Consider the following 25,293-nt stretch of genomic DNA (forward strand, 5'->3'; position numbering starts at 1 on the left):
TTAATCACGCATAACTGGCATCTTCCTTGATAGCTGGATGTTCTACAGTTGGATATGAAGCCAAAAACCCGACACAAGCACGGGGGACCAGAGAACAGGGTTTATCTCTGCTGCATACGGAGCCATGTGTATCAAACACTCCTCTAACTCCATATGCAAGTTACCTACAACATTGGAATGAAACTCTTCCACCAAGGGATCCCAAGCTGTTGCTGTAATTATAACTGTGTTCGCTTTCTGTAGCTAATGCAGTACGGGTACAGTCAGCAAAACAGTCTGACACTAGAAGCAAGCCAAAGAATAGTAAATGCTAAATATTTTTAATCAAATACCAAAATATTATGAATAAATACCAAATACCCACAAAACCTTCCCTTCTCCTCAGCAGAACAATTTGCTAACAAGACTCGAACCAGGGAAAGCCTCACAAAGCCAAGCCCCTCCATTAAGGACACTCTGCTGAAGCACATTCAGTGTGTAGGAACATCTCAGCGTAGCATGAGCAAGACAATAAAAGGGCTGGCCTGCCCGTGAAGGTGGATCTGTGCACACCAATAATTCAGATTAATGCAGCCGCAGCGATGGCCCAGCCCCCTGCCCAAGAACATGGGGASTTTGGGGTGATTCCCCTGACAGGAGCTGGGGGATCCTTTGTACGAGCCCAACCTGCCCCATTCCCCCATCGCCCGGCCGTGCCGCAACATCTGCCTCCACATCTGTAATCCAAGTGTTCTCTGAAGGCACCGGGGAGCAGCCAGGCCACATAGGACTGCAAGGGAGTCTCAGGGCTGTGGCAAGAAAAGGGGCTAAAAAATAATACAAAAGCTCAGTCGAGAAAATAACGCTTAGGAAAAGTTTTTAAGCATAAAATGCACCCAGGACCCTTGAACATCAGCTCAGATTTCACCCCTTGGTGCTCTCTGGCTTAGCTAAACGTGTTTGTCCCCGCATGCAAGGAGAAAACGTGGCCTCTTTCAGAGGTAATAAGTATCTGCCTGTTGCTACCTTAAAATCACAGCAATCTCAAATCGTAACTGCCCTTTCCTCATGTTTCCACCAGTTTTCAGACTTCCTCTTGTGGTAGCTTGAGGCTGCGCATCTGGATGTTTTAAACATACAAAGGAATTGCTAGAGCAAGCAAAAGAGAAAACGGTGCGGAGAGTTAAGATGTGCACATAAGCAACTGGTGCAGCTCAAGTAACTGACAGCCGGGCAGGAAAACCTCTCTCCAAGGAGCACAAGTCTAGGCAGAATGAAGACTCACGTTGCCTTTGGCTTCATTTTTGAAGTACTATTAATCCACGTCTATCTTTYTAGCAAAACTTTAGCTGCGCCGTCACCAATCATTAAGTTTCCCGGGGACAGCACTCCAAAAACAGACAAAGAACTAGCAGTGGTAAGTCTCCGTTTCGTCTTTACTTCAGATTTGTCTTGTTGTTCTTCATTAGCAGATGTTTCTTTGCTTGCTCGAGCCGAGGAAATGACTGTAGCATCCGCGCGCTGGAGCCTCTGCAAGAGCAAGCTAGCGAGCACAGTATCAGCTTTCCCAAGTTAAAGCTGGAGCCAAGCAACGTTTCCTCTCTTAATATTTTAAAGCCAGCACATAGAGTCTTTTTTTTTTTTGTGTGTGTGTTTTAAGTCCGAACGAGCAAAATAACTTCACTAAATCCCYGTGGCTATAGACAAGAGACTCCAATGGTTGAGAGGGGAGGAGGGCAAAAAGATGCATCTATTATTTGACTTAAGGCTCCCGGAGCTGCAGGCTCGGTAGCACACAGAGCTCTGCAGAATCCGGCTTTCCAGGTTGTTTACCACGCAAGGCAGAAGCACAGCTTGAAGCAGCAATTACAGGCAAAAGGCTGCTCGGGTTTCAGAAGCCATAATGACTAGCTCTAACTTGGAAAAGAAAACCTTATCGCAGCTTTGAAGACTTATTCTTCTCTAAACGTGGTCTGGAACCAAAAAAAAAAAAAAAAAAAAAAAAAAAACACTTTGGATTCCTGAATGTGACATTAGGAAATTGCAGCCATAGCTCTGCAACATTTTATTCTAACCTTATTTTAGCCCCGTGGACCTTCATAAAAATCATATTATGAGAAAGCCCATTTAAGGGGAGATTGAGATGGATTATTCTTATTTTAGCATGCAAATTATAGGCATTTCTCTTTTTCAGCAGTAACTCCATTTTAAGGCAGATTGAGATAAATTATTCTTATTTTAGCATATAAAGGACTGAAAGGTGGTCACTTTGCTTTGGGAGCCGGGCTGCCCCTTGGGAAACCCTGCCAGGTTAAAGGAGCTCTGCGGGCGGGCGGACCCAGAATTCCCAACCGGGCGGGGGGGGGGCAAGTGGAAAGTTTAGAAAAAGCAGACAAACTGACCCCAAAAAAGCACCCAGTTTTGCCTTGGCAGCACATCAGCCACAAGATAGGGGCAGCATGTGTGGGAGAGTGCGGTCACTTAACGTTAACGGTAATTTAACCACTCTTAAATAATCTATTTTCCTAGGCACAGTGAGGCTTTTATTCAATAGTGGCACTCCCCACCTCCCCCGCTTTATTTCTCTCCATTTCTCTATGTTCTCTGCGAAGCCCAAGGAAAACCCCGGCACTCCGAGGGCTGCGGCTCTCCTTTGTCTGCGGGTGTCGCTCCCTGGCTCCTTCCCGCAGCCCCTCCACGTGAGCGGCCCCAGCGCTCRGCAGCGGGACACGAACTGCTGCGTTGCAGCTGGACCCTGTTTCATTAATGGGCTGGATCGAAATTCCAGCTCCCCGCAGCTCCCTGCTGACTCTGGGGAAACTGCAGCCTGCAGCCGAGGCCAAGATGTGGTTTACAGAGACACTAAATTTTCTTCAGGATTCTCTCCTYATAGAACAGCTGGTTATGTTCATTTCTCATCTTCACTAAAATCACCATTTTAGGAAAAACTGAGAGGGCTTAGGTTTATATTTATAATCCGAGCAAATACAATTCTTTATCGTGCCATGTTTTATATTGCTTTGTATTTATCGTGCTCCCAGACCACAAATGGCAAGAGGAGCACCCTGCTGCTTTAGCAGACTTCAGCTGGGACATGTGGTTCGCGCTGTGGCACGGCGCCTCACTGGGAGACACACAGAGACACCCAATAAAATATGCCCAAAGTACATCAAGTTTAAGCTCATGGTAGAAGATCCTGCAAACGGGCCTGCACATTCCCTTAACGCGCTTTGCATCAGGGTACCAGGTCTCACYGATTGCCAGAGGAAACTCACAGCAGAAGTGAAGCTCCTGTGGTATTCGTGTGCCCGTTTCTTGCAGGGCATCCACCTCCCCTGGGCAAATACCCCTTCAAAAGAAGGAGTTATAAAAATCATGTAAAGTCTGTGTGTACTCACTAGATGGATGGAGGAGTTTCCAAGGGAAACTGGAGTCAATTGTTTTCCCCTCAAGACATCTCTGGACCTGAGCGCAGGGCAGAGCGGGCCACTGCAGGACTGGATGAGAACTCGGTGCGTTCACAGCATCTCTTCTGCTGGATTTCACTGGTGTAGAGATCGTATCCGTGGCCTTATCCTGGGTGAGCCTCAGTCAATTAACTAGATGGGCAAAGCAAAGGTACCCTCCAAGCAGTGTGCAGTCCAGGGACTCGTGCCTGCTGTCAGCCCATCAAGCTTCTTGGTCAAAAATCATTAACCCACTTTTCTGATACAGCTGGGGGCAACACTCCTTCAGCTCGTTCACACAGTTCTCCTGCCTTGGAGTCTGTAGCTGCTATTTTAGATTCTGTCTCCAAGGGTGCCTTTCTCTGCAGCCAACCATACCTTAAAGAGAACCTTGCAGCCTTTCCCATCCATCCTGGTTGGCAGGGAGCCCCCCGCCCCGTGCCATGGGGCAGCGCGGGTGGCAGCTCCGCGGCGCCTGCTGCCTTAGGTGGCTCCAGCTCTTCTTTCAGAGCRAGGTGCAGGACAGCGTAAACCTGAAATCCCAGGGCAGGTATACGGGAAGCAAAGGGTTCACTCTACTGGCTAATGCCYAAGTCTCCAGCTAGTTGGTCAAGTTGCTTGTAATTTATGAATGAAAAAAAWTTAGTTATTGGTTATTATCATTCTGCAAGTGCCCAAACTGACATCTTCACCCTAGTCCATTTATCTGCCCTTCAATAATGATGCAAACTCAATAGCTGAATCCTGTATTTATTCTCATCAGTGATTATCTGCGTAACAGTCCAAGCCAAGGCAATAGCTCAAACTACAACTTAGCTCAATTCATCTTGGATCCAAATGTTGAATCCAAGGCCTTTACCTAGCAGGCAACCTGCTGTGTAACCAAATTTCAGTGTTCTCCTGCCAAGAACAGAGCTGACAAAGGATTCTTTTTTCCCCAGGTGTAACGATACAGGTAGTTTTCTTGGTTGCTTTTCCTTAGAGGTCTTTTTTATTATTAYATTTGAATGAGTTTGCTTTTATGGCACCTCTCTCCATGAGAGGCTCTCAGGGCTGATCCCTTCTCTGAGAAGCTCCCAGGCTGTCAGGGTTGCACATAAAGGGGAGCAAACACCAAAGGGTTGGTGTGGGGTCACCTGTGCAATGCACAGGTGGTGGGACCCTGCATGGCCACATGAGACCATAGCCAGGTACTTGCAGGTTAGGAGAACAGCAGTGTGTGACCCTGCAAGGGCACCTGAAAGACCTGATGTTGRGCAGGGAGCAACCAGGCCACTGCTGCTCCATGATCACAGGCTGGACTTACTTGCATCCGGGTCTAGAAATCGCTCCCAGCGTTAGAAGTGATGCCTTGCACATCTACTGCCTCATTTCTAATTGCAGTATGCTTAGATCACACTGGAACAGGGAACAGAGCTGAGTTTTTCTTATTATTTTAGAGAGAACCAGAAAATAAATGGATCTGTGCTGCTTTTTTCATCTCTTGGGACTACTGCTAAGTGGAGATGTTTTGTGGCCTGCCACCTTAGATGCATCAAAGCCACTTGTCTAGTCACAGTGTGCTGGAGGACTCCATGAAGACCTTAAGTAGACACTGATGGGATGAGGCAGCCAGGCAACTGAAATGCTATCAAAGACTTTCTTGCTCAGGTCTTTGCAATGGTTGGCTCAAAAACATACACAGACAACATGCAAACAGCTCTGCACAGTGCAAATAAACAAACACTTCTTCCTTCTCACTTACTGTGGTCTCAATTTGTGAAGTTTCTTTGATACCTCAACTTCACAAGTTTCTCAATAATCCATAGAGTCTTGCAGGAAAAAGAAAACCTAAAACGGCAAGCAGATTTATCCTTATTTTGGTTTCCTTATGATGTATAAACTAATTTTTACTTTGTAGTTTCTACATTAAAGCTCTATGTTCTACTTATTAGTAAAGCAATTCATTAAGTAAAGGTGATAGCTAATAGAGGGAATGATTGCTTAATTAGCAGTGTTGTGTGATCCAAGGTGGTTAATATCAATTTAGGTGATATTGCTGCTTACTCAGTTACTAATAATAGTGATTTTGAAAAGAAAACTTGCAAATTACAGACATGAAAATTAACATGGAATTTCAATATTTACTTGTAGTGATTTAAGTATCTCCTTTATGAATTTTAAAGTCTTTGTTTTGTGCCTTTTTTTTTTCCCCTCAAGCAATACCTGAACAAATACTATGGGTGCCCAAAAGACAATTGCAATTTATTTGTACTGAAAGATACGTTGAAGAAAATGCAGAAATTTTTTGGGCTGCCCGAAACAGGAGATTTGGACCAGAACACCATTGAGACAATGAAGAAACCACGCTGTGGCAATCCAGATGTGGCCAACTACAACTTCTTTCCAAGAAAGCCAAAATGGGAAAAAAATCACATAACATACAGGTACTGGCTAGCAGTGTTGCTGTACATATATATAATATTTAATTATTATTTAAGCATTCTTGCTTTCAAGAACCAGTTAAATGAGGCAGGCAGACTTGGGGCAGTGCTTGGTGGGCTAGGTGGAACTTGAATTATTGTCCCTCCATGTTTGGGTGACTATTGGATGCTCCAGCAAACTTTGAAACTTTGGAACTTTGAAAACTTAAATTGGAAAATTTGAGGGATAATCACGTAAAACTCAGCATAAAGGTTCTGGYTGAAATTAATGGGATGTTGGTTTTGCTCCGTGCTCCATTGCAATTGTCCTGGGGGATCTGGAGCAGCTCATCTGCCGGGCTCCCCAGTGCTCCCAAAGAGCACTTTACAACTGTAGAGCACATTTAGGAGACCAAACTGCTCTGTATTCAGCAGGCAGGAAAACTGAGGTCATCAAAACACTTTTTAAAGCAAAACAAAGGCATTATTGTGCATTTATCAGTCACTGTTGATTAGCCCAACTGTTGAAAAGCTCAAAGCAARAGGCCACTTAAGTAGCTGGCCATAAGTGAGGAATGATCAGTCAGCAACTCCAGGAGTAAACACTGCTAAAATAAACTGCAGGATGGGCATTTTCCATGTTAAAAAGTAACTTCTCATCTGAAGATCTAACAGCGTAGCTATATGAGGGACTTGGAAATCTAAAAAGTAGTAAAAGAAAACAAGTTAAATCATTATCCACATTATTCCAAATCACTTCAGGAGTCACATGAAGGGCTATTGTCTTACTAAAGAGCAAACTAATCCACTCCAGAAACCTTCAGAACGACAGGGAGCTGTTTTGGGGGTAAACAGGAGGCTCGAGTGCTCTSACAAGCCAGCACTGTACTTGTATGTTCAAGTCTAAAATGTGAGCATGACTTGCAAAGCCATTAAAAAGCTTTCAAAAATGTCAATCTCAGTGGAGCAAAAGACCACGAGGTGCTGTCTTGCCAGCACCTCAGCACGAAGGCAAAGCCCTGCACATTTTGGGTAAAACCCTGAATATTTAATACTTGAATTAAGTCTTCCTTTTGCCCCTAAGGATTATAGGCTACACACCGGATTTGGATCCCGAGACGGTGGATGATGCTTTTGCCCGAGCCTTTCAAGTGTGGAGTGACGTCACGCCGCTGAGATTTAACCGAATACACGACGGAGAAGCAGACATTATGATTAATTTTGGCAGATGGGGTATATTTTTCTATTTTTACATATGTTTTTGGTTTTGTTCCTTTCATTAATCCTCAGTTCTGGAATGATCTGCCCTCAGTAAGCACCACCCACGAGCCCTCCTGGCAAAACTTGTCCTAGTTTGCACTTGGCTTGTCCTGGCTYAGATCTAATTTCACTGAGATTTTTCTTCTTTCTTATAATTGAGAGAGAGACAGAAATATTTATACAATATCCTTATGGTATATTTATCTTTCCAAAAGAGAATTGCTAGGGGCAACATTTTATTTTTAAACTTGCCGATCAGAAATAGAACTGGGAAGTATTGGTACAGATGCTCAGATGATGTGAACCAGCTTCCCTCCACGGAGGAGCAAGGAATGCCATTGGGCTCCTCATTTATAACACTCTGCTCCATCTGCCAGAGCTAGGGGAAGAGATTCCAACATGATGTACCTTCAAAATGCATTGGTGACTTCTAGTTTTAACTCCACAGCTCGTCTAGTTTAACTCCACTGCGAATGAAGGTTTGCAATGTACTCGTTAGTCTCAGGGAATCTCAAAGCACAGGCCTCAAACTGAGTTCTCCTTTGGGTTTAGCTCATGGCAGGCAACACGATGCCTGTCACTTCTACACGTCCTCCACATCCATTTTGGTTTCTCCCGAAAGAACATATATAGCTTTTCAGCATTTTACCTTATAGACAGACATAGAATTTATAATGCCAACAAAGGCACTTGTGCAGAGCACTCACTTAGGAGGTAGACCTTGAAACTAAAGTGAAAAGCTTGAAGAATAACTGAGCTCCGTGCACAAGACTCTCTTTAGAGCTGGTTTTCTTTGCTTAGGCTCCTGATGAATTGACCTCAAAGGCTTCAGAGATTCTGTGCAAAGCCCAAAGCTTCAGATGCTCATCTGGGCTGGCGTGGGTCTCAGAGGGGAACTCTTACAAAAGCAGAAGTGTTCCTTTGGTTTTAACTTTACTGATTATAGTCAGAAATAGTGTTGGGGGGAAGCTTCTTCCACATTCGTTCTTAGCACTTAACTGCATGACAGATTCACAGGAGCTGGGACTTCCATGAGCTTATTCATTGCTAAGCTGTCTCTTAGCAAAGCAAAGAATCTGCTTTGAAACAGATGAGAATTAAGCACCCAAATGTACTTCAGAACCTGACCCTTAACAACCACCACTAGTTTACAGCAATGAATAAGCTGAACTACCATCAAGAGACCAACCCCAGCATGAAGTCAGCATAGCAGAGCACAGAATCAGGCCTCTGTATTTAGGGCAAGCCCCGAGGCCAGGAGGCCACACGACGCAACGGGAGGAGCTGGCAGCGGCGCGGTGCACGGGGCCGCGCGGCGGGAGGGCCATGAATGCCGGGCTATGCCCTTGCCAGCCTGCTCCAGCCGCAGCCCCGGGGCTTCCAAGAAAGGCCTACAGTGTCCTAACAGCAGAGCTACTTAAATGCTGTTGCCCTGCGGGGAGGCTGAGGCCAGCAGGGAGGAGGGACGGGCTCCTTCACGGCACTGGGGGCATCCAACGGGACTCGGCACAGCGGTGGGAAGTGCTCAGCCTGTTTGCCTTCCGCTCAAAGTGGGTGCAAAGAAGAGCTCAGTCATAAGAAATGGCTCTTTCCCCATCTGCTTTCCCCTGCAGAGCACGGCGATGGTTACCCCTTTGATGGCAAAGACGGTCTCCTGGCTCACGCCTTCGCGCCGGGGCCAGGAATCGGAGGAGACTCCCACTTCGATGACGATGAGCTGTGGACTCTCGGAGAGGGCCAAGGTACCACATTTCAGTGCTCGAGAGCTGTGTCTCAGAGCCACCTCAGGCACCACACTGCCCGTGTTCCCTGACACGGCTCAAGTCATCCATAAGCGTTAGGGAAACTATTCCTACAGAGGACAAGCAATGCTTGCAATTTAAACTGTTTTTCTCCAAAATGTTTATTTAATCCTTAAGTGTTTCACAGGACTTCACTTTCTATTCTTCTCCTGGTAGCCCTTGAAGAAACATAATTAGCAATAGGCCTGACCCTGCACAACCTTAAAGTGTAAATTCAAAACACAACACCAAAATAGTCATTTTCTGCCTCTCCTTTAGGAGAGGTAGGTGCCGAAACAGGGCTGGATCGCAGTGAGCAGAGGCAAACTCTCCCCTGTATTAGTGCGTGTATTGCACAAATGTCCACTTACTGCCAATAAAAAAATGCTACAGATAAGGAAATCGCCTGCACGGTAACATACACCACAGCACCAGTACTGCAGGCTTGGGAAGAGCGTTTATATGTGACAAACTGACCCAAACCCCAGGAGCCAGGGGTGCCTGTGTCACCACTGCACCCCCAATGCAGCAGGGCTCGCTCAGGGAAAACTACAAATACCAAAGCAGTTTATGAGGCACATGGCATATCCTGCTCGTGCTCAAAGCACTGCCTGGAATCTCTCCAATTACACTGCACATCGCAAACCATATTACCCCAGAAGCTAAATTACTAAATATATTAACAGCCTGTTTGCAAGTTTGCATTGCCATAGCAACGAAAACATATATTTTTTTCCTGGGTGGATTTTAAGGACTGATCTTTCTAACAGTTCACACTGAGTAATATCCCTGTAATTCCTTCAAAATTACCAGTTACTATTTCAGCTGTGCTCACCTTGCCAGCAGAGCGCCCAGCAGAGCATAGGGTTTCCGAGTGGAAATGCAGAGCACGTTTGTGGAGCAGCGTCCCCGCGGGTGACTCGTCTCATCCTGGTGCCTCTCTCTGCAGTGGTCAGGGTGAAGTACGGAAACGCGGATGGCGAATACTGCAAATTCCCCTTCTGGTTCAACGGCAAGGAATACAACAGCTGCACGGACGCGGGCCGCAGCGATGGCTTCCTCTGGTGTTCCACAACCAAAGACTTCGACGCAGACGGCAAATACGGCTTTTGTCCCCACGAGTGTAAGTGGAACACAGATTCTAATGTTTTTCTTCCCTAAGAGATAATTCTAATTTTTAACCATCTATTTCTCCTTGTACTTCTTCCACGTCCATGACACTATATTTAGATTTACTGCTCCTCAGTAGCTCCTCAGGCTTAACTCTGTAAAGATTCCCTTCATACACAAGGGTTTGCACCTGATGACATGTGCCAGCTCCTTTCTCTAAGCTCGAGGAGATGCTGAAGATGCATCTGAAGCAATGCAGGGCTCTCCTACATCTAAGACACTGCAGGATCAGGTTCCTGACCTACAGACACCTTTCAGAGCACAGATAGGGCCAACCACGCAGATGCAGCACACCGAGTCGTGCAAATGTCTCCCACTACCGTGCTGCTTTGCAAAATAAGCATGACCGATTTTCAGTTGAAATCCAATGCTGGTACAAAGCCACCATGCACACTGCTAACTAGGAAAGCAAATGCATTTTTAGAGTTTAGTTTAGGCTTTAACACATGGCAGAGCAGCCTTTTACTCATGGAATGGTTCCAGTTGTTCACTTTACACACAGAAACACCACGGTGTGCTCTGGAATTGCAGTGTGTGCCCAGTGTGCTCAGTTCTCTATCAGTGGGAAAATGCTGCAGGGTTTAGAAAGCGGAGATAATAATCTCCATCTTCCTGACATTCACACAGAATTCTAGGCTTCATAAGGATTTTATTTCCTTTTTGGACTAAGGAAGCATTCATTTACAGATGAGACCATTTGTATAATGCTTCCATGTAGCTACTTTTTTTTTGTTTTAAATATACATAATTATCTCTATTGTGAAATGATACAGCAATATGCTTCCCTTACAACACTAGAAGGATATAAATATATGCTTGAAAACCTCGATGATGCTTGAGCTGGACACAAAATTTCAGAGAATTAGTAGCTGTATGAGTGTTAATTCCATCTCCTGTATACCACTCAGCAAGAAACCTCTACAGATACAAACAAGTCCAGAAGGCAGTAAGTAGCCTGTGGGGCTAATTCAGCAGAAGGGGGATGAGAAGGCACAGTAAAGGGCTTTTAGCCACTTCTTCCATCTCCCGTCGACCAGCTCCAGTGCTGGCACCCATATCCACTTCCATTCCCTGCGCTGCCGTTTCCCGCACGTGTTTTTTTTCCGCTGACCACAACCAACCGCCCTGAGCTCTTGGCAGCGGGGCCGGTTTCATCACAGGCAGCCCGCCGTCCGCAGCAAGGGGCGCACGGCGTCACCCGGGAGGACGTGCTCCGGCTCCCTCCTAATGAGGAACAGCAGGGCTGCGAAAGGCAGCGAAGCAGCAGACAATGGAGCTGTTGTGGAGCCCGGGCTAATCGCACCAAGCCTGCTTGGAACCGCAGCACTCCACTTATTTATACCCGGATGGCTACACGCAGCTTGTGAGAGAGAGGGGAACGCGGATTGCTGAAAGGGAATTTGTGCTGCTTCACAGGCAAAACTAACTAGACAAGACAGGCTTAGGGCTTTGCCAGAGCTAGGAGCAGCCCAACGTGGCGCAGGCAAGCCCAGCACGTCCTGCAGAGCACACGCACATGTGTGCGTTAATGTGCATACGTCAATTCAATACCCACAGCTTTCTGAAACATCACAGGCCTGTGTGTGTGGAAGCAGTTAGCTTCCCTCTCTTTGGGCTCCCCTGCCAGCCTGCGTAGCCAAACAATAAACAGATTCCTGCCCCTCAAGTTTCGGGATTGCTCAAGGGCTTTGCAAAGCTGTATGGCTTCCAAGGGGGGATTTCAGTTCCTTTGCACCAGGATGCTAGCGGCTTTCAGAGAAAATCTGTTGTAGAACACATCAGTCTTCCACTCCTAACATAACAAAAAATGTCTTTTAATTTCTAAAAACCTGATTGCCTACATACCCCATCTGCAGCTGGGACCTATCATGGTGACAGCTACTCACATGACTTAGAGAGGACACACAAGTAGGAATATAAACTTTTGGCAGAATTGAATCTAACCAAAAACTATGTCCTTTAGCCTAACACATACTTCACCTCCCTTGTGATCTTCGTTCCCTGCTTTGCCCAAACCTCCTCTCCTATAGGATAAACCTAGGTTTACTTCTTGAAAATATCACACACACTCAGCCACTGTAGGAGTGCAGCAGAGATCAGGGACAAGCGGGCAGACAGACACCCACACACCTAGCTGCCCTTTTCCCTGTCCTTTCGGATAGTTTCCCTCCTTCTCCCATTCCATAACCGCACTGGGGCAGCTCCCGATTCCAGCCAGCCGGCTGTGCRGGACCAGCGCAGGAATCCAGAGCCCACATAGGAGCAAGAGGCAGAGATGTTTCCTCTGCCAGGCACACGGCCAAGCACCTCCCCAGCAGGGCTGCGGGTCTTGCAAACCCATCTTGCATCTTCCTTTAATTTTAATTTGCAATCAGGCAAASAGTTTTGCAACCAACAAAGGGGAAACTTCAAAGTCAATTGCTGAAGGAGGCACTGTGAGCATCACACGATGGTACCTCAGGCAAAATGAAAAGCAGCATTTTGCCTGTGACTCAGAAGGACTCCTCACAAAGCACGAAGAGATTGACTTTCCGTACTTTTTTTTTTCTTTTTTCAATTTGGCCATGTTTAAACAAAAAGAAAAAAAGTCTATTAAAATACCGTGTTTGCCAGATCTAGAACTGGAAGCAGCTCATGTGGCAAGTGAGTCATCTAAACAACTCCGCTTACTTTGCTTTCCAGCTCATTAAAAAAAAAAAAATAGTCTTTCCCTGATGTCTATAAAGACTGCCCTACTTAGTGCAGGTTTCCTAACTAACTGCAGAGCCTTACACCAAGTAAGACACRGCCAGGCGCAGCCCTGTTGCCCTGAGCCTGGCCTGGTGACAGGAGCTGCCCGTGGCCCTGGGTGCCAGGAGGCACCAGGACACAGAGAGAGCCCGGCCAGCGCTCGGGGTGCCCGGAGCAAACTTGAGTAACGCGAGTTCATGCCCTTAACGCTGCAGCCGCAGCCAATTACTGATTTAAGTGGAAAAGAAAGGCAGAATGATTCATCTGCGTCACAGTCCRCCCATCCTCAGAGCCCTTGGCCACCCTTCAGCCAGAAAAGGTCTAAGCAAGTGATCAGTGTCTCCTCCTGGCCTCGCATGGGCCTGCACAAGGGAAAACACACACAAACAAACAAGCCTCAAAGTCCATCTTGCCAGACCAGTTCACTTTGGCTGTGAAATACATGTGAACAGCACAGGGCACRAGGGATGGCCAATAACCCCAACACCTTTGCAGGACGTTCCCGTCAGGGCTGCTCACAGCGCGCTCGGTACTCATGGTTCCCTACGTCCTTTCCCCTCCAGCCCTATTCACCATGGGCGGCAACGGTGACGGGCAGCCCTGCAAGTTCCCCTTCAAGTTCCAGGGCAACTCCTACGAGCAGTGCACGACCGAAGGGCGCACGGACGGGTACCGATGGTGYGGCACCACCGAGGACTACGACCGAGACAAGAAATACGGCTTCTGCCCAGAGACTGGTAGGATTTTCAGCCTTCTCTYGCTTGCCCTTGCTGCAAACTACCCAGCCCTCCCTTCTTGCATGCAAGACTTGATGTATTAGGCACCATTAAGGGCACCAAGGGGGGTGCCAAAGGCACCGAGCTGGAGGACGCAGTGTCTGTGAGGGAGCYGCCATTTTGTAACGGCCCCAAAGAGCCGCCATGGGCATGACAGGAACACGCGACGGCCATTTTAGCTCCCAGCGTCAACGAGCAACGCTCACCCTTCACGCGCTCTCCCCTTGCTCTCCAYAGCAATGTCCACGGTCGGCGGCAACTCCGAGGGGGCCCCTTGCGTGTTCCCCTTCATCTTCCTCGGCAACAAGTACGAGTCGTGCACGAGCGCGGGCCGCAACGACGGCAAGCTCTGGTGCGCGTCCACCAGCAGCTACGACGACGACCGCAAGTGGGGCTTCTGTCCTGACCAAGGTAAAGCCGCTTGCCACAGCAACGTGCTCYTCCACCCACGATATTCCCTTCTTCCAAGTTTATATGGAAGTATCTTCCCAACATACATCCAAAAAAAATCAAAAATGTTTTTCTCATTGGCAATTTTCCCTCCATTGGGCAAAGAATTGCAGTATTTCAATGGTTCTTAAGAATTAGACTATGATATTGGCCCAACACGGAACTAGTGCTAACTATTGAGCTTGCATGGTGAAAACAAACATTTTCCAGTTAATCTTTGTCCATATTTGTAATGTGGCTAAAAATAAATATAGGCTTTTTAAACACATTTAAAGACATCAACTGCTAACACGAGTTTTTTCAGCATGAGCATTTCCCCTTTGTCTTTTAGGGGTGAAAATAACTGTCAAATCTCAGAGACTTGCCCATATGGGATTAATTGATAAAATGCTGCCCTAGGGTAAGGCGGATTGCTTTTAACCTGACCATGGGCACGGCACTACCTGTTCAGGTACTGCTTGCAGCCAAATATACACATGCCAACCTGTTGAGCTCTGGGGTGCTATTTCACGATGCAAAACATGATTTGAGGTCCAGTCTGCAGTTCAAACCTGTGCTGAAAAAAATAATAATAATCAAAACCCATTGTTTGATTTGTCATTGTTGGCCACATATATGACACAGAAAAGTAGAGACTGCAAATATTAGCTGTGATTTATTTATTACAGTAAGATGTTTGCTACGGGGAGACTTTTGAYGGGTAGTGGGAAAATAAAATGGGAATACGGGGAATAGCCTGTGCAATACGTTTCCATCTTGTGTCACTCAGGATACAGCCTCTTCCTGGTCGCTGCTCACGAATTTGGCCATGCCATGGGGCTGGAGCACTCCGAGGACCCGGGAGCTCTCATGGCCCCAATCTACACCTACACTAAGAACTTCCGACTCTCCCAGGACGACATTAAAGGGATCCAGGAGCTATACGGTGAGGGCCTCCTCCACTGACCAAAATCATCAGAAAAACAGGCTGAATCAGGGGGATTGGGGACTTGCAGGAACTGAAATTGCACAGATGACAGAAACATTCCCTGTTCCTTCCCCTGCCACCTCCATGTTATTGCCAGAGCTCCTATTTCTCACTAATAGCACTAAACTTAAGGATGAGGAGTCACTCAGTCTTCTGCATTACCAGAAGCCCCCAGACTCCCTTGACAAATGCCAAACCCATCAACGAAAATTCACAATGCCTTTACTTGGCCAAGGAAACGTCATGCTCTCCCCCTGTCTGCAATACCTGGCATGGGGGCTTCGCCGCGCATCACCCCAGGCTCCCCAGGTCCCACAGGAGCTGAGAGGAGGGCTTCATTTCCTATCCCAGCTGGAAAACCCTTTGCAACCCTCCTCACAGCACTTCAGGCCATACAGTTGTAATTACATTTGCAAACGGAATGTGTGAGATGATACTCATGTAAAAACGCACTTTGCAAGTCCCTGGGGGGGGGGCGGGGAGGTTTAAGTACTTTTATGTAGGTACATCTTGAAAATTTATTGTTTTCTCTCCTGACATTCTTGGGAATAATGGGAATTACTACTAATATCCACTCTCTCATATATATATATATATATATATATATATATATAATCTCCACTTCTCGTGTGTATATATATGTGTATATATATACACACGAGAAAATAAATCTTTCACTTTTCAAGACTCTCTTCTACCAGCTACACTCATGTCTTGTTCGATTAACTACATCAAGTCTGCATCTAAGAAAAAGGCAAGTGCCTCAGAAGGCAACACAGAAGCAGCCAAATTAAATAAATAAACCAAATGGGAAAGTGCATGCATATTTGATTATTGATGGAGACAGGAAAATACAACATACGTTGCCTCAAAACTTGTACCTTTAAAACTTATAAACTGTTGGCACTTCTAGAAAGAAGAGAAATCTACTTTGATGTCTCCTCAGCTGAAGTGCAAATGAGTCTCAACAAAGACACAAAGTGCATTTCTCTCCTTTCTCAAAGTCAGTACAATAAAAAATAATCCCAAGGTTAACACTCCAGTGCAGCGGAGCTGCATCTGAATGTCTTTGAAGTTAAATGGGTGGCTCAACGTGGATGTGATGGAAAACGGAGACATGGGGACTCTGTCTTGAATGAGGCCACTCAGCCAGGTCGGGCCAGAACTCAGATCTACGGCCACCTGAGCTACCTCCTGCTTCAGAAAAGATCCTGTTAGGTATTTTCCCTCTGCTTCAGCTACTGTCTTCAAGCTACTGCCCTTCTAATATTTGTATGTATGAAATCCTGACAGTTCTGACTATTCCCAGGATGACACACAGTATGTCAGACTCACAGTATTTCTGTTCACCATTGCAGAAGTATCGACGGACGTTGAACCTGGGCCAGGGCCAGGYCCGGGACCAGGCCCTCGTCCAACGCTGGGACCCGTCACTCCAGAGCTCTGCAAGCACGAAATTGTTTTTGATGGTGTCGCACAGATTAGAGGAGAGATCTTCTTCTTCAAAGACAGGTAAGTGAGACACCTCTCAGCTTCCTGATGTGGCCTTGGGTGGAGGACCCTTGGTCAAAAGCAACATGTTATGACCGGGCACCATCTCTGCCCTTTCTTCTTAGGGACAGCAAAAGTCCCCAGCCAACTCCTACTGGAAGGAGATCACAAATTCTGGGTTTACTATTGAATAATAGGGGAAAGACCGTCTTTAATGTGGGAAAGGTGAGACAGTTGACATAAACGATGGTAAACCCCAATTTCACCTTTTCCTACAGCTACACACAAACTTTCTTGAGTTTCTGGAACATTCAGCTTYGCTCATGGTTTTAGGCAGTTTCGTGCTGGTTTTTCACTCCTCCTTTTTGACCTAGACCGGACTTGCTCGTGCCAAGATGCTATGACAACGACTGGGCTGGTGGTAACTCCAGCCAAAACCAAAGGAATGCCAGAAACCTCACACACAGGAAGGAAAAAAAAAAAAAAAAGAAAAGAAAAAAAGCCTTTTCTCATCATATATTTGCAGTCCAGTTTTTACAGACTAGAGAGCCAAAGTTACCCCTGATGTCACTGTGCTGGCTTCTGTGGAGTCACACGAGGGCTGCAACCAGTTCAAAAGGGTCAAGTCAATGGGAGAAGCATCCAAATTCCTAAATATCTACTCAAAACAGATATAACCCCTGTATCTTTAGAGGTTTACYCATCTGTAATATTAATCACAAAATTAGCAATGGAGGAGATGCATTAGCCTACTCTCTGCCAAAGAAGGTTTCATTCCCTATAAAATGCTTCCGGATGCCTTTCACAGCCTATGCAACAAGGACTGTTGTACAATTTCCATTGAGCAGTGGAAATTTCACCACTTGCAGTGGAGCAGAGCTCTGGAGGCACTGCCCTTCCAGACTGCACTCCCTATAGGTTGCACCTAAACCTATATGCTGCTGCAGGCTTCAAAGCCAACTGCAGGAAAACTAGACAGAGCTTCTAAAAGCAATTTCTAAGACTCCCCCAGAAGCAGTGCACCCAGAGCTAGTGGTAACAACCCCAAAGGTCTGTTYGACCACAGAGGAGCAAAACTGCAGTGTGGGCATCACGATGGCTGAGCTGAATAGCTCAAAAAAAAAAAAATGTTACGGACATTTTTGAGTACAGTCTTGCCCCCAACAGGCTTAGTCCACGGTGAGTTTAAAATCATTTTAGTAATATTACGATTGATGTACTGTTCAAATGACACCATAAGGACATTGCAACTTCCTTTTATCTTCCCGACTTCCCTTCATCTTCCATTCCCCTGAACATCCCCAGTGCAGATGTGGGACAACCACGTGTGCCCACACTGAACGCCAACTCTTAACATGCAGCAACACTTGCAAGCAGCTGAGGCTGCAAAAGCACCAGGCTCCCCTGGTCACTGCTCCTCGCCCCCCGCCCGAGCAGAGACGTCAAGGGAGGTGACAAAGGTGGCCCTGCACAAAACACTTTCTGAAACCAGCAGTTTAACCGTTATTCGTGTCTGTAAGTGGTGTAATGTCCAGCCACCCCCTCCAGATTTTAAGTTTCCATCTGGAAGTTGTGAAGGATTTATTACTGCGCTGCATTGTTTAATTCCACCCACTGGCTTTTCACAGTGAAAAGTCAGGGATACAGATGATTTTACAGGCCCTGGTATACAGCACTTTCTTGGATGCAATTACTCCTGGTTCCCATCTCCWCAACACCCAGACAATGTGTTTTGGGTTTGCAGTTTGACTTGATCTTTATTACAGACATCGTGTGCTAGCAGTGGAGAAGCTGTGATTAAGAAGGCCTCGCTATGAGAATGCAGCGTTCCCTGTTCCTCTTGCGTCTGCTCGGGCAAAAGGAGGCCCAGAGCACATCTGCGTGGGGACACCTGCGCTACGGTTCYCCTCAGCCCAGCGGGCTCCTAGCCACCCAAAAAGGCAAAAGAGAGCCTTTGGGGAACAAGAAATGCCCCTGTTTCTGCAGCACTGCCTGTCCTCTGCTCCGCTGGCCTTAGCTTTCCTAGGCGAGCAATCCCTGCCCGATTCAATGGGGCACAGGGCGCTGTTCCTAAACCAGGTCCGTGTTTTACAGCCAGCAGCGCTTCACAGCCAGATACAGTCGGCCAAGGAGCGGCGCAGGCACCAGGACAGTCTGTTCRCAGTGACTCACTCCAGGCTCGCGCTCCGCAGAAGCAGGCAGCGGTTGCTTAAGTGCTCTGCTTTGGAATTCATTCGCCTGCGAGTCTCCCAGCTTTCCAAACATTTGGGAAGCAACCCTATGACTCACGAGCAAAATTAAGAAAACAATCATCTGTCATGTGTCCTGTGACTCCTAAGGCTTGTCTGCCTTGATAACAGAAACCATTGGAGCCTCCAGCTGTTGCTTCAGCCGACACGAGGCCCAAGAGCCCCAGGATCGGAGGAATCAATCCAAGGAAACAGAGAGGGATGTCCTGCCGGTGCACAGAGAAGARCCAAGGCTAAAAGGCTGCTTCATTCTTAAAGGGAATGACAAGCTAAACTGCTGAAGTTTYCCAGGGAATTCAAATAACTAAATCAAACCAAACCCACTGATTCAGTCCTTTTAAATAACTGCACTTGTTAATGCTGGAAAATCTTGATTACACTAAAGCATAATTTTAAATCTAGACTGTAAAGAATTAAATCTGTCTAGATATATAATGTTAAAACTTAAGCCGACTTAAAACATTTGAAAATGTCCAAAGTCAGGAAGAAAGCCAAAATAGCTAATTTCAACATTTCAAGTTTTGACAAAACTTCCCTTTGCAGAAGAAGACTCCTCCATTTTACTACATTTCAAGAAATGTGTGCTTTAACGCAAAACCTGCCTTCAGCTCTCTGGAAGATCTGGAGTCCCTGTACATACTAATTATTAGTGCTGATTTATCCMAGAGTCTGAWCCAAACTTGATCATGAGCCCCCTTTTTTMATGTAGTGTTAGGGAGATTTGGTAYATGGACTTCCACTTCATMCTCCATGGATCCATTTCTCTATCTAAAGACATGCAGGAGATATATTTTATCATTACTCCTTATTGCCTTTTTATTTTTATTTAAACACTGATACAAGTAAGAGTAGTTAGCTAAATGCATTATTCTTTGWCCCTCTTTAATACAAAGCTCTAATGAGATATGATCAGAGCTATTTTTGTACGTTAAAAAGACATACCTGTATGCAAAATGCCTTACTAGCTTAGTTATAAGGATCATATGTCGGATTAAATAAATATTCATTTTCAATTTAAAAATAGGTGAAAATAATGCATTTTGCCAGTTACACTGGCAAGCAAGCACTACAGACAATCATAATTGAATATGCTGCAAATAATTATACTTGCAAATGTATTTCAGAACGTTTCCTATGTCCCAGTTAACTTCATTTGTTCTCAGTTAAACATCTGTTGATAATACAGCAATTTACAAAACTAATTTAGGTCTGATCTTCCAAGTTTTAGGGAAAACCCTAATCCCCTTTCAGCTCTTGAGTTTCCCAACTCAAGACTGCAGGTAGGAATGGGCAGTGACTCTTTATCGCTCTAAAGGAGGAAGGTGCTAGGAGCATCATGAGCCTCAGCAACATACAAGACATAATGACAGGATATTATTAGTAAAAGATATTTGACGTGATGCTCATTGATGATGATTTTTTAATTGTGGAATCTCACTACCTTGTTGGACTTCCATTTCATTAAATTAGAAGTTTTATTTTCATGGGGAAAAAAGGTTGGTTGTTCTTTGGAGGCAGAAATAGCAGTGCCACTTTTAATACCCTCAGCACGAAGCGTCACCCTCTCAAGATGTTTAAAAACTTAAAACATCTTTCAGTGATGATCCAGCTTATACATAAAAGCCAGCGAGTTACCCTTTGCATTTCTCCAGTGAACATGTTTAGGGCTGGCAGCCCCTTGCACAGTGGGGCTCCCTTCCAAGCTGCCGGACGCACYGTTACTAAATGTGAACGTGCAGGCACTGCAGTAGTAACTGCAGGAGCACTTCACAGAATGCAGACCCCGCTTCTGTCAGGCCCAGGGGCTGCAGTGTGATGGCAGGAGGTCTCCAGCTGCACGAGCAGCTAGCTGATGAGTTTGTTGGTATATTAGAGGCACAGGATGCATCTTGCTCCCATGCAAGAGGCAACAAGAGGTGTCAACAACCATCGTCTACAACTTCATGCGTGGTCCAGCACACAGAACCTCATGCAGCTGCCTTAGCAAGGGGCTTTCCAAGGAACTGTGCATCCTTTTAGTCACTACAGTACATGTGCACACCCGTATGTGGCCTTGGCCACGTTGCCAGCTCACTGCAAACCTCCTGCAACTTTCTGTCTGCCTCAGGTTCATGTGGAGGACCGTGAACCCTCGTGGAAAACCCACCGGGCCGCTGCTGGTTGCCACCTTCTGGCCCGACCTCCCTGAGAAGATCGATGCCGTGTACGAGGCCCCGCAGGACGAGAAGGCAGTATTTTTCTCAGGTACTTGGTTTGATGCTTTAAAATACAGTGTCACATATGTGACGCGGGCCTGCTTGAGCACGCAGGGGCTGCAGTGGGTGCCCAGAGAGCAGRAGGCTGCTCCCCATCTGCTCTGCTTGCCCCATCAGGAGGGGAAAAATGGAATAACAGCCCATCCCACAGGCCCGCGAGGCTCTTGTCCTTACTTCACATGATAAAACCAAACAAAACTTAGATCGCCTTTTACTTCAGCCAAGTGAGAACCGCTATTCCACTTTACCACTCTAGACACACACACGCASATATAGATATAACCCTAATACAGCTGCATTTCTTTCTCCCTCCGTTTTTCAGGAAAATATAACTAACCTGCTTTTAAAATAAAGATTAAAAATGAGATCAATCAGACTGGTTGCAGGTAACCTGCAATCCCACTATCGTAACACACTTACTGGTGAGACCCTCCCTTTGCTCCTGGCTGCTCAAAGCAGCATTGCTCCCAAACTCAAACGCTGCCCTGGGCACCTTTTTCATGTTCAGTCTTTGCTCGTGTTCAGACCCAGAGCTGAAGAAATGTCCTGTTGTGATTGCATCTCCCCACGGCTCTCAGTGAGCCCGGTGCTGGTTTTCACTAGGTAAATTACAACTCCTCATGAAGAGCACACACCAGACCTCTTCCCCTAGCTCGTATTTGGAAGCACATTAGAAACTGCTGCACACAAAAGACCACAGAATTCACACTCTAAGCAAAAGCTTCCAAGCTAATTGGTTACAAATTTTCCCTAATCTAACAAGTTGTGGGTATATACAGAGACTGAGCATGAGCTTCTGTGTGTGCCCTTCGGGTGCCCGTGCATGGTTTACAACCTTCTCCATCACATAGGAAGTCACCAGTATTTCTTGTTTTACAATAGCCGCAACTGCACTTTTCTGGCAAGGAGCTGGCYGCTTGGCCAGGACAGTCTCTGCCTCTGACCATTCACAGAACTGAAGAACACGGCCAAGAAGCACGAGAGGAAAAAGCACAGAGAGTTGAAGCCAGTTGCTTCAACAAGCTATAACTGTAACTACAGCCCAGCTGTACTCTAGCTCAGGGCCTCAGCGCAGGCAGGTTGCTAGGAAGGCTGGTGGGAGCACAGGGCGATGGGAAGCGTCACAGTGACCCCAAAGCAGCCACGTCCCCACACTGAGCGCTGCCTCGGCTCTGGTCTCCCCGCAGGCAATGAGTACTGGGTCTACTCGGCGAGCAACCTGGAGCGGGGCTACCCCAAGAAGCTGAGCAGCCTGGGCCTCCCCGCCGACGTGCAGCGCGTCGACGCCGCCTTCAGCTGGGGCAGGAACAAGAGGACCTACATTTTTGCCGGAGACAGATACTGGAAGTAAGAGACATTGCAGAGGGCGGCGTGCTGGGAGCTGAGCATCACCACCCCACGCGTGTGGGGGCATCGAGACCCTGCATTGCACCTAACGAAGAGTGGTAGAAACATATAACAGAATTGTGTGATCATAAAGTAAGATTTCACACAAAAGATGATTCCAAAATGCAGGGCTGCACTTAGGTCCTCCATGGAAGCGGGGTGAGCTTGCCCAGAAGCGAGGCACCAAGCCCCAGCTGCCCCCAGAAGCCCCTATCAGGAGCAGGGCTTTAGGCCAGGAATGCAGACAACAGGCTGAAAGCTCAGCCATTCACTATTTGGAAAAGAGTTAAAAATAATAATAATAATTAAAATAAATCACCAAACAGAAATTTAAAAGATTCTCCAAGCTTGTGGCAATGCTATATCAGGTATCAAGGAGGCACTGGTATAACCAAGTCCATTTTATATGAACATTCATTTTCGGCCATGATTAAATTGGACAAGTATCTTTTTTTCTATCTCAAAGGCAGTGGTTTCCTGGAGGTAAATAAAAAACCCTTTCCCAAATTACCAATTGATCATAATTTCCTTGCAGCTACTTTAAGGACAGCACTCCTCCTTTACCCATCTCTCTGTACAAAAAAACTTAAAGCCTAAAGATTATTATTCCTCTTTTTACTGCCATCCTGCAGCACAGATCTCCTTTTGGGCTCTCGAGGAGTTAGTGGTCCCTTGCAACACACAGATTCCACCCCGAGCCTGCAGCCACAGGCCCCAGCCCTGTCTGCATTAACTGCACCTGGGACCTCCAGTTTCTCCCTCTAAGCACAGGGAGATTTTTATCAAGTTCAAGTTACCAGGGAGTTTTTATGAAGTGCAGCCCCTGCAGAATGCATCATTTGCTGTTAGAAAACCCAAGTAATTCCAGCAATTTCTGTCTCTATAGAGATGAGAGCAAGAGGTTGACAAATACCAGAGGGGGGAAAAAAACCACATGGGTTTAAGCCAGACATTGCAACCCTTCAGGACGCRGCTGCTGTTTTACACAAGGGCTCTGCCACATGCAATCCAAATAGTTCCATGCCAGAGCCCTCCCTGTGTCCTTACCACACAAACCTTATGCAAACAGGTATTTTGAAAGCCGCCTGTCCTCCCTTCCCTGGGTGACGTGGATTTACATCAGCTGGGCTTTCCTCTCCAAAGCACCAAGGGTGAGATCCCTTGGGTTTATTGCAGAGAAACACACACATTTTTCACGTGCACTAATCTTTCAACCATCACTGAGGAGGGGACAGGGCTGTGTGAAGGTCTGAGAATGAAATGTCCCAGGAAGCAATATGTAATTTACCAGCAATCTTTCAAATATATAGAGACAAGGATTCACAAGGCAGGGATACACTTTTCTTCAGGTACAACGAGGAAAAGAAGAAAATGGAGCTGGCGTCCCCCAAGTTCATTGCCGACTCCTGGAACGGAGTTCCCGATAACCTCGACGCCGTCCTGGGCCTCACTGACAGCGGTAAGCGGCACRTCCCATGCTGTCCCAGCCTGTCCCTTCACACAACTGGCCCCAGCTTCCCCCACTTCGGAGCCAGGGGTTGGTGCAGCATTGAACTCTGTTGGCTCAAGCTTATTTTTCCTCCTCCTTTTCCCGTAAATATCAATTGATAAATCGCCTGCTAACCACAGGCTTAGCCTTTTAAAATAAAGCATTTAGGGAACGCTACCTTTCCCACGTACAGCCCAAGCCAATAACAACAGGCTTTCTAATATCCTTCTCGTAAAACTCATTTCATTTAAATCTGACCTTTCTTTGTCATTTGCTTCCTTGATGTTAAAAAGTTTGGAAAAACTTAGTTCAGAAGCACATGACGGCGACCCACGCAATTTTGGTTTTGATATCAATTGAAGCAGATATTCGTGCCCAAAAAATCCAGGCTCACAAAACAGTAYCATCACTAAAGACTCCATTTAAAATGTGACCTGCCTGGAATCTTTATCTAACTTTTTAAAATTTAAATATTTCAAGAAATGCTTCCTTTAGCCCCTCATCTCAGTGAAAGCAAAGAAGGTTTTTTCATCAGGAATTGCCTTATCCCTAACCCACATACGCTTTTCCTTTGCTTCGCAGGCTACACCTACTTTTTCAAAGATCAATACTATCTACAGATGGAGGACAAGAGCTTGAAGATTGTGAAAATCGGCAAGATAAGCACTGACTGGTTGGGTTGCTGAATTGTATGAGCTATTAATAACCAAATATTTACTTTTTTTTGTTATATGCCTTATCTGTAACTACAAATAGATCCGAATGCTAATTACTGGACCAGTCTGGTACTGGCACCAAAACATGAAGTACCAGTACTGTACCCATCAGATAATTTAAGAGCGATTGCCTCCTCAGTATACAAACGATGTTTACATATATATATATATATATATTCTGGTACAGTTTTCCAGTTTTCGTGCTTGTCCTAGTAACACCCGTAACGGAACTTGCATCCTTCTTTACTCCCTGGTGCTCAAACAAACACAAACCCTCAGAGACTGGATCGGGACCCAGTTGTACACATCCCAGAGAGGCTCAAATGAGATGTACCAGCAGTGCACTTTGATTTTTTTTCTTTTTCTTTTTTTTTTCTTTTTCTTTTTTTTTATTTTTTAATACAACTCTGTTACTTGTCTTGATGTTCTTCACCCTCTTGTGAGTTTGACCATTACTTCCACTTATTTACATAATAATGCAGAAAGACTGTCAAAGGCACAGGTTGCCTCAGGATTTGATTTGTGTTGATGCATGATGGAATCATGGCAAGAATCTGTATTAAAGTATTGTTTTAAAGTACTTTTTATTTTAATACCGTAGTTAAATTTAGCAATTTGCTTCATGCACTTTGTTACTACTATATAACTTGTTTATATGGACAGAATGACTCAGATTTTTGAAGTCAATGCGTTATACATAAAAGTCAAGTATTATTGTTTAACTTGTCTTACCTTCCTGTTCTTTA

The 25,293-nt window shown here is 45.9% G+C and overlaps 1 protein-coding gene and 1 long non-coding RNA gene across 2 annotated transcripts; one reads left to right on the forward strand and one right to left on the reverse strand.

Moving 5' to 3' along the window:
* Positions 1-1,096: 1,096 nt before the first annotated feature.
* On the forward strand, positions 1,097-25,140 carry MMP2 (matrix metallopeptidase 2). The gene is made up of 13 exons (XM_026039810.1): positions 1,097-1,396; positions 5,625-5,851; positions 6,912-7,060; positions 8,701-8,829; positions 9,818-9,991; positions 13,332-13,505; positions 13,782-13,955; positions 14,764-14,919; positions 16,320-16,473; positions 20,809-20,945; positions 22,144-22,303; positions 23,692-23,801; positions 24,414-25,140. The coding sequence occupies exons 1-13, from the start codon at positions 1,253-1,255 to the stop codon at positions 24,515-24,517; spliced, it is 1,992 nt and encodes a 663-aa protein (XP_025895595.1). The 5' UTR covers positions 1,097-1,252; the 3' UTR covers positions 24,518-25,140.
* Positions 5,208-16,339, reverse strand: LOC112947683. Its single transcript, XR_003249459.1, has 3 exons — positions 16,297-16,339; positions 14,479-14,545; positions 5,208-5,255 (listed from the first exon to the last, which is right to left on the reverse strand). It is a non-coding gene; the product is annotated as an uncharacterized LOC112947683 (long non-coding RNA).
* Positions 25,141-25,293: the final 153 nt, after the last annotated feature.

The sequence above is a fragment of the Nothoprocta perdicaria genome, unplaced genomic scaffold (assembly GCF_003342845.1).
Source record: "Nothoprocta perdicaria isolate Ctin4 unplaced genomic scaffold, notPer1 scaffold_242, whole genome shotgun sequence".
NCBI lineage: Eukaryota > Metazoa > Chordata > Aves > Tinamiformes > Tinamidae > Nothoprocta > Nothoprocta perdicaria.